At 44.7% G+C, this 10,200-nt stretch overlaps 2 protein-coding genes across 2 annotated transcripts; one reads left to right on the top strand and one right to left on the bottom strand.

Moving 5' to 3' along the window:
• Positions 1–1,847: 1,847 nt before the first annotated feature.
• TREMEDRAFT_70072 (uncharacterized protein) lies at positions 1,848–4,780 on the bottom strand (the record flags this gene model as incomplete). Its single annotated transcript, XM_007007582.1, has 3 exons — positions 1,848–1,956; positions 2,105–4,013; positions 4,642–4,780. 3 exons carry the CDS (start codon positions 4,778–4,780, stop codon positions 1,848–1,850), a joined length of 2,157 nt encoding a protein of 718 aa, XP_007007644.1.
• A 2,590-nt stretch (positions 4,781–7,370) lies between these two features.
• Positions 7,371–8,642, top strand: TREMEDRAFT_16292 (uncharacterized protein; the record flags this gene model as incomplete). The annotated part of the gene is made up of 2 exons (XM_007007409.1): positions 7,371–8,078; positions 8,259–8,642. Coding segments are annotated over 2 exons (1,092 nt in total), but the record flags the coding sequence as incomplete, so codon positions are not given.
• Between the last annotated feature and the right edge of the window lie 1,558 nt (positions 8,643–10,200).

Below are 10,200 nucleotides of genomic sequence, written 5' to 3' on the forward strand. Positions count from 1 at the left end.
CAATTCCTAAGCGATGTTGTATGTACATCATTATCCTTCACACTACTCTTGACCATTGTCAGACAACCCTCTCTCAAAATCCCACTTTTCTAACATTCTCACATTTTCACACTCTAATACAACTTAAGACCAAAAGGTTAAGCGATAGGATGACGATATACATATGAAAGTATGACATACGAAAGAGAAGAAGGATAAAGGTAACTCACTCTCTCTTTTTATTAATTACTTTCTTTGGTGCCTTGATAATCCCCCTTATCCCCTTTTTTTTTCTCGTTGGAGAAAATCACACTTTTCTTCCTCTTATCTTATTCCTATTCCTATTCCTCTTATTCTTTCTTTATCCTTCTTCTTTATTTACTCCTGTTATGTATTGATTCACTCTTTTCGTTGATGGAAACTATCACAAGAGATTCAATGACAGTAGAAGAGGAAGGTTGTAGTTGAGATAGAGAAAGAACGAGTAAACCAAGAGCCAGGAGCCAGGCCCGTGGCCCGTGAGCTTTTTGGGTCTTGGGTAGGAGGAGGGGAGGGGGCCTGGTCCCTGAAATCTCTTAAGTCTAGACCCTGAAAGTCTTTTCTCCGCCCCTTGAGTCCTTGGGTTCCTTGCGTCGCGTCCATCCGGTCATCGGTGACTTCGGTAATCACCAATTCACCCATCACCCATCACTCTCACGCTCCACACAGGGGCGTGAGCCAGAAGGGTCAGAAATCAGAGACAAAAGCCACGTCATTTATTGTGTCGAGGGGGTCCTTTCAGGGGATCAGGGGCCAGGGGATCAACTAGTGACTTTTATGATAATTGCGTGTTTGAGCTCGTGGTTGATCACTTCACTCGGCATGTTCCTCCTGTGAATCATGCATGAGTTACTGGAGCGAAAGAGAGAAACCTGTTATAGTAGGATTAAATAGGACACAAGTGAATGATGATTAGACTACTGTTACAATGAGATCTTGAGGATTGAGGATGGATGAACAAAAGCTTCAAGGTCGGTTATCGGTTAAAAGACACGCGTGATTGACACGTACCGAGTCAGAACTAGTGCAGTCAAGGAATCACGGGATCAAGGGGAAAGTTAGAAACTAATGAACCTCGTTTCAAAGTGCTACATCCTACATCCGATATCCGTTATCCGAAATTGTTGACTTGTTTGTTCGGCTTGACGGCCACGGGCCACGGGATATGACAATATGCTATGATGAGATGATGAGAATACCACACTATAGATCTCAGTCGATGATTCGAGCTTGTTACCCCTAGACCTGAAGTACTTGATCACTTGTACTAAATGCCGATGGATGAATATCATTGATGATTATTTCAAAGTGGGTGATAAACCATGAACCTTCATATCATGTGGTGGAATACATGTCAGGTCCAAGAGGAACGACGACGATAGATCGCCCTGATCATCTTTCTCACTTTCCGAGATCTACATATTCCAGCGGTCACCGATCAAGCGATATCATATACTGTATGTATCACAGGAAATTCACTACACTACCCTACTTGTACATGTTCCGATGATCCGGTGAAACATTCATTGACTCAAAGACTTAAAAGACTGAGTGAGACGTTACAAGTTTTTACTCAAAGTTAGAAAGTTCCAAGCAAATTCCCATTTCATCCAAATTCAGCTACAAGGTGATACAACCCTTACTTACAAAACCTGACTGTTGTTTCCTTCAAACGTGATACATCCAATCTCCTTTCCCTCTCCCAGATTGACTTTCCTGGTCCTCCACTCGACTACTTACTATACCAGTATATTTCATCGTGATATCCCGTTGTGTATCGAAGACGATTGAGACATCCGAGGTATGCGAGTATCAACCCGATACAAAGCTCAAAGCTCAGCCTTTCTCAACAACTTTTTCTTCGCTCTGAACAAAGTGAAACGAGCGTTCGTTTGAACATCTTTCCAATTCCTCTTGATCTGTTCTTTCGTCGATGGTCTAAAATATCAGCTTTTGTCCTATTAACCCAGAACACAGGGAACTCTCAGCGAGACCACGGTATATGACAAATAACCATGTCCTACTCAACCAAAAAACCCAATAACACCACCAGGTGAAAGAAGAGTATAAAGAAATAATGACTCACTTCCATTCACCTGTCCCTCCTGCAACTTCACCCCATTCCCTAGGTCTATACCTCTCTCTTTCATCTTCCGTAACTCTCAATTCTTTATCCCCATTAGCCCATCTAGAAGGTAAATAACCCGCTTGATTATCTAGATCCAATACACCACTTTTATCCCTCATACCACTACTACCACCACTCATAAACGAAGCTGTCCTTTCTTTCTCTTTTAAAGGTAATAAAGAATTTTCACGTGTTTCTTTATATAAAGATCCATTGACAGAACTTGTTTTATAACCATTATAATGAAACAAAGAACCTTCCTTCTCTTTCTCCTTTTCCTTTTCTTTATGATGTAATAACGGTCCAAAAGGTCCTCTGATAGCATGTTCATTAACACTTTGTACTCTTGTCGTTTTACCTTCTGGAGGAAAGACGATTCGAGGATCATCATCTTCCACTATTTCAATTTCAGGTAAAATCCTAGCAACACCTGTTGATGCTAATCTAGTATCTATTGCTAATGATGGATTTCGAGATCTAGGATATTGTGAAGAAGATGAAACACCTAAACCTGCTCTACGTTCACGATCTTCTCTACGTTTCATTTGAGCTGGAGTTTCTGGGAAAAGATCTTCTCTAGGTCTTTCGGGTGGTTTGGTTTTATGTACTGTTGAATGTGGAGGATGTGAAGAAGATCTGATGGATGTACCTGTTGCTGTTGTTGTTGTTGGTACACGAAGTGAATCACCATTGATGACGGAGGACTTATTTCCTGGTAAAGTGGAAGATAAAGGGGATTTGGGAAGAATAGAAGGTGGCATAGGAGATGAAGGAGCGTCAAAACCTGTTATTTTAACAGAACCATCTTTTTTAACTTCGATACGTTCTTTCTTCTTTGGTATTGCTGGTGACTTTTGACTTGATACATTTGACTGATCCGACTGATTAGAGTATTCCGGAGGTTTCAAGGAATTGGATGATAAGATTGAACCTGAGTTTGGTGGGACATAAGATGGAGCTCGACCCGAACGAGTAAGATGGACATTGGACAAGATGGGTGATAATGGATCGGAATTTGTACTTTCCGTCATTTTAACAGGTGTATCCTCTCCATCACCCTCAAAAGTAGTCGGCAAACCTCTTGAAGTGTTTGAACTGGGCGCGAAACCTGGTGATAGAGGAGATATGGTTTCTTGTCCTTGCGAAGATCTGGATCGAGCACCGTTGATAGCGGCATATCGATCCAATTGTAGACTATGTCCAGAACTCGTACCATCTTCATAAGATCTCAAACTCGGCGTCGCTCTTCCATTGGGATATCCGCTGATACCATTCGGTGGAGCGGAATTCGGTTGCCAACTTTTATCCGAAACCATTGATCTCCTTCTAGCAGCTGCATATCCCGAAACTTCATCTAACCTTCTTCTTTCCAACTCCAACTTTCGTCTTATCTCTTCTTCATCCTTGTTATGTCCTCCATCTCTGTCTAAGCTCGCTCGGGGCCGATCAGAATTGTCGCTATCTGAAGAAGAAGAAGAAGCCGAACTATGTCTCCGCCCATTCATACCGAATGCACTAGGACGTTTACTCTTGTTTCGAGAGATAGCGGATACACCTGCGAAAGGGTCATATTCCGTATCATGGGTTCTACCATTAGCATCCACATAGACACCTCCTAAACCTGATCGTCTCCCACTGGCAGCGCTTCCAGGTCGAAGGTTTTGAAGTGATGCGGCAGCACGAAGATGTCCATCGGGTCGTTTCCCTTTCTTGTCAGAGACTCCACCGGCGGTACGAATATGAGAGAGACGACTAGGACCGGCGGAATGGATGGAATCACGATCTTCATATATCGATCCGGAGGAAGGTTTGAATTCTGGTTCGAGGATGCGATCAAGTTCAGCACGTTGGTCCGCGGCTGCGAGTTCTTTCTTGTGTTTGTGAGAGGTGATCTGGAGGACGGGGAGAGGGGCGAACGCGAAGAGGGATGTGGGTCGAATCCTGCCGTACGACGTAGATGGGATTCCGATAAAGCTGGACGGATAGCGATGACCATCGAGAGGAACGAGGAGGTTTGTATCTCATTTCGAGCCTTCCTTCGCTGTATGTGTGGACTGCGCAGGACATGGATAATGGAGGTGAAGCGGTTATGGAGTAAACAGTAGAAGTGATTGGTAGGAGCGGTGGCGAGAGTTACGGAGCAAGCGGCTGCCGACAATTCTATATACACAAGGGATGAGAGAGATGAACAGGGCAAGTCCAGTCACGGAGGAGTAGAGAATGCCCGAAGAGGTAGAGGGTCAAGGATCAAGCTCGGTGATGAACAACAACTAAGTTGAAGGGGTGAGTATCAAGGGATGGATGTAACACCAGCAAGAAGACGTGAAGTGATAGTTGAGAGCAGGCAAAGACACAAGTGGAGGAAGTGAGATTATAGAGAAGATAGAAGACGGAGAGTTACAAGTCACAGGTCAAAGTACGGGTTGTTAATCCATAGGCCATAGGTCATGGCAAGGTACACATACGTAAGAGATACCAAAGAAGGGAACACTCACGAGGACGATACGTTTTGAAACCACCTTGTACTCTATTTGGAACAGGTGCGGAATAAGGTGCAGTACCTACGGCACTGAGACCGTCGGCATTGTGCTGCACATTGGCGTATGAGCGTGAAGGGCGGGATAGGAAAGACATGGTGTGACAAGATGTTTGTGATAAAAGGGGTAGTCGAGTCAAACGTTGTCTACCCTCTATTTGGGTGTTGATTGTCGACTATTGAATGTTGGAGTTTTGACTTGTCGGAGGCGAGTTTCAAGTGGAAAGATGATCGATGATGTTGGAAACGAGTGATAGCCGAGGTGTCACCTCTCAATCAACCACCGTCGGATCTTTGGATATGCATCGAGATGGTGAACCCAAAGAGACAGAGTGGCTTGTATGACGGTGACCAGTCGAATAGTAGGACCAGAAGGAGGAGTATGACCGAATGACGAGTGACGAGTGAAGGGATGTCTGTCGGTGGGGGTCGGGGTTTGATTGAATGGTTCAATGATCAATGATCAATGACGCATGCTGACTACTTAGACTTTTCTACAGTATACTGTACACTTTTATCCACGAGGCTCGTGCGTGGCCCGTGGACTGTTTATCAATCGTGGGGGTTGTCGCGATCACCTTGCACCTTGACTGTTACTCTTGACGATGGTCACAGTATATATCACTGTATGTATGCACAGAAGGGTGAGACATCTATTCCCCCCTTCTTTCCTCTCTCGGCCTTTGACATTCACCCTGGCCGTATAGTAGCGGCTAGCGGCTTGTATCATCTTATTGCCGAATCGCCGGAATGTGGCGTTTGGGATCAGCCGAAAAAGAGGGTCTGTGCGCGACTGTCTTTGGTGGAGCCTTGTTAAATCTTTTGCCACTTTGATCTTCCTATCTTGCTACATACACCCTGCCATATACACTCGAGTCTTCTTCAAAAATGCATGTATGCTTTCCCCACATGTGACCTGTGACGTGAGCAGTAAACTTGTATGAGAAGCAGTAAGATACAGTGACCATCATATGTTGTTATGATGTCAGTGATACTCTATGTCCCTATCCTTCCTTGTGCCACTTGAGACGAGCACGAGTTTCAACTTTACATCTGAATCAACACGCCCCGAACGACCTCACTTCCCATCTCATTCCTCTTTCTCCACTCTCTCTCATTCTTTCCTTCATCTCCAACTCAGTTAATCAACAAATACCCCAGGAAACTCACGACCCCCAACGACTGTTGACGTTACAAAGCATAGAAACCACCCCTACTCGACCTGACGACTATCGGCCTTGACATCCATCCGACCTTAACCTCCTTTATCTCTCACGTCAACAACCAAATCTCTTCCACTAGTTCCTGAAACATCAAGCCCGCCCTACTCTCAACTTGGTTGTGAATGCTGGATCATTGGGACCTTGAACAACGATGAAATCTCTTTTCTCTCGATTCAAGAGCACTCCTCCGCCCGTCCCATCCTCATCCACACCCAAAGAAACTCGAAATATCGCACCTCCCCCACCACCAAAATCTCCTCCGAAACATGTCCCTTCTTCGCGTCCTCATCCCGAAACTCTTCCGAGTCAACCATGTCTAGGACCTCCTATCGATTCATCATCCGACCCATCCTCTCCTCGACCACGTTCCGCATTGGGTCAACTTGAACGAGAAGTCGATTTGACAGGTATCATCACCGCTCCATGGGAAGAACGTACACGTACCATAAGTATGGAAGGTCACGGTAAAAAAGTAACATTTCGTAGTCCTGTTCCCACTCCAACGACAAGTGTGGTACTTGATTCCATTCCTGTACAAACTCATCAAATAGAAGGGAAAAGATCACCTTCTCCCATCAAACGTGTCAATGGTACAGGTGCTAACAAGGTTTCGAGTCGACCACCAACGGCACAATCTTCTAGACCCAGTGTACCTTCTAGACAGAGTTCTGTCAGTGGGAGACCTTTGATGGGAAGGAAATTTTCGATACCTCCTTTACAACAAATAATCTCTCATCCTGCACATTCAGGAGGGGGAACGACTAGTCCTTCGAAAAGTTCAGCAATGTCTCCTACTCCTTCCGAACAATCATCCGGGGCGCAGAGTGGGATGAGCGGCATGAGTTATCTACCTCCACCGAACAGTTGGAGCGAGATGGCCGAAGAGGAATTGATCGCAAATCTGGGTCCGAGAGAGAGAACAAGACAAGAAGTTTTATGGGAGATCGTGAGCAGTGAAGAAAGGTGATTTCTACGTTTCCCAAGATTATCTGTCGTTGACTTTTGCTCTCTCTTGTCATCGTCTTTGCTATGGAACAAATTGAGTTTTGGCTGACGAGCAAGATACGTTGCGGATTTGATCAGATTAGTCCAAACATTCTGTTTACATCTTCTCCCCCCTTCATCCATCTCACCATCTCTCAACCTATCTGATCCTTCCATCGCCCTACTCCGTACACTCTCACCGCTCTCCCCCGCCTCACCTGTTTCTCCAGATCTCGATCTACCCATCGCTTCCAAATATTCTTCCCATCGATCCCAACTCACCGGCCATAATTATCCTCTTCGAAATGTTTCCGACGGGAGCAACGGTAATCCCTCGAGTTCAGGTTACAATACATCCACAAACTCTCCTACCACCTCATCACCTCAACACGCTGCAGCTCGACTGAACGCTTACCATATCCTTACCAATGGTCGTCCTTCTCGTAAAGCCTCTGAAGCAAGTTTCGATCGAGCCAGGGCGCATCACTCGATGCCTCCTCCTGCTAGAGTGGGCTCCAGCATCGGTCAAAACTCCGGAACATTCTCAAGAGTATCTTATCAATCTGGTAAACGTAGCTCTTCCGGAGGATCCGTACCCACCAACGTCAAGCTACCCCCTGACTTAGAAAAGGTTCTGACTGTTTTGACAGGTGGTATCCTCCAGGGACATCTTAAACTCGCTGCGGCACTACGAAAAAGGTATGATAATCAATATCCACTGGTTAGGTCTTTAGCAGACGTCTTCAACTCTCATTCCTACATTTTGAGAGAATACGCAACATATATACTTCATTTGGAACCTGCTCTCATGCAAGTGGATCAAGCTCTTCAAAGTGTAATGGACAAGAATGGTTCCTCTCGTCGGTTGTCAAAGCGGGTGGAAGAGACTGAAATCGTAAAATTGGGAAGGGCCCTAATGTCTTTGGAAGAATTAGCGGCGGAGAGAGGGGAGTCAGGTCTGGTCATTTCACTTTCTAAACCTTTTCAAAGGTTATTGAAATATCCATTATTGTTCCAGAATTTATTGTTCAATACAGACCCTAGTCTGAAGGAATATGAAAAGACTTTGGAGATGGTTGATGAGGTGGAGATGATCGTCAGAAGCATAGAGGATGAGAAGAGTAGTCAGGAGGAAAGAGAAAAGACGAGAGATGTTTGGGCAAGGATTGATGGGTTGGAAAAGGATAAGGTGGGCAAGACTTTCCCTACTCTCTCCTTCTTCCTCTTTCTTCTCAGAGGCTCACTTTCGCCTGATTCTCTCACTCCCACACTAACCTCCTCTTCCTCTGTTGTTCCATTTGGATTCCTCCCGTCCTTCTATTTGTACCTCTAGCCCATGATTTTCCGGGTTTTCTTGCTGACCTCTTAGATGCTCATGGCCCCTAAACCCAACCGCCTACTGATCTCTGAAACCGCCTTTACTTCCCCCAACTCTTTGTCATCTCTGGCGAAAGATGAGACCATCCGACAAAAGAAATCCATGAAACGATTGTCAGACATGCTCAAATCATCTCATGATCCCCCAGATACATGGGTTGTCAAATTTTCCGACGTCTCTCTACTTTGCTTGAGAGTCGGTACCACTCAGTTACCTCTATCCACCACTTCTACCTCTAAATCTTCCAAATTATCTCAGATGGATCCTGATCCCCCAAAGAAATTTAATACTACCCGACGAGGTGGATCTGTCAAACCTCGTAATTTATACCGGTTCATTAAAATCCACGAATGGCATCTCAAACCCAAGACGGGTAGTACGGAAGCTTTATTGAATATGGAAGATATCTCTCGTGTCAGAGAAGCATCAGGTTCACTTCCACCTTCTCCCCCACGTTTACCTTCATCGACTTCTGCCCCGGTGATACCTACGAAATCTCGACCCAGTACCGATTCTTCATCCAATCCCACTCAAACTTCAAACCTCCCTGCTGTGAATTCGAATTCAAACCAAGATCTAACTTTAAAAAACATCTCACATTCTCGTACTCCTTCCACTACTCCACAAAAAGTTCCATTAAAAGGAGATGGTCCTTCACCTGGTCGACCTTTACGTCCCGTTCGTACTTCTCTTCGACCCAAAGGTACTGAAAGTGATACCGATACATTGTCATCTGACAGATTATCAGTAATGTCATTCGCTTTCAAATCAGGTGATCAACTTCGTCCTTCTCGTATCCGACCGAATCTTTCAAATCTTCCTCAAAATAAAAACATCATAAAACCAACAACAGGATTACAAAGACGTTCTTCTTCTGGTCATGTAGCAGGATCAGCTGCAAATGCTAAATTTGCACATCGTTTAAGAAGTCCAGAAGAGGTATTGGGTGATACGACAATTAGACCAGCTTCAAGAGTAAGAGCATCTTTACCACCTGCTATGAGAAGTCCTAGTGCTTTAGCGGCGAGATCGACAAGTACGAATGGAGTTAATGGTAAAAACGTATTGAACCCTCCTAGAACACCAAGAGTCTCAGGGATGATTAAAAGTACTGCAACAACTAATGGTCCTGGAAACAAGGGTGTATCAACAACATCAAAAGAAACGTTGAACGGAACTGTTAGAGGTGTTTCAGGTATTGGAAAGAGTTCTAAATTGGGAGATACGATTTCAGTAAGAGGAAGAGGGACTAGTACTCCACCATTAAGTTCTACCATCGGGAGAAGAGTGAAAGGGAGTGAAAGTGGTATAGGTCTTTGGCAAGCTTATCATGATGATCAAAAAAGTTCAACCGGTTTGGGAGGTGTTGGAGAAGGGAAAGTAGGTGTGAGATCAGTGGCGGTCGTTGCTGGTGTGGGACGAGCACCAGGAGGTAGGATATGAAGGAATGGGTGAGATTAATGTCACCTTTTACCATTTCATGAAGACTTGCAACCATCGTCCTACGATACTCATCTACTTTAGTCACTACGTTCCCCATTTTACGAGCATTATTCGAAAATTGGAGAAATTGAAACGATTCGATCATCGACACTAAGAGGAATGGAGGATGATTAGAAAAGGGAATGGAGGAATATGGTAAACATGCAGTGAATATAATTGACGTGCTGTAGGTTTTTGTCATTCAATCTTCATTGATTCATTCTAATCACGATACATTTTCCGGACTTGATCTGGAAACGATGGAATTAGGAGTAACTCATTTGATTCGATTTGAAAGATCTACTAATATTTCATCCTTTCACTTTGTCGCCTTCTCACAACCAACTCGTCCCCCTCCCTCCAGACTTTCCTTCTCACCTTCTCATATAACAACAGGAACGACTCCTTCCCTTCCCTTACCTCTGCACCTGCCCACGTTCCATCAACACCT

This window comes from Tremella mesenterica, assembly GCF_000271645.1.
Source record: "Tremella mesenterica DSM 1558 unplaced genomic scaffold TREMEscaffold_14, whole genome shotgun sequence".
In the NCBI taxonomy this organism is placed as follows: domain Eukaryota; kingdom Fungi; phylum Basidiomycota; class Tremellomycetes; order Tremellales; family Tremellaceae; genus Tremella; species Tremella mesenterica.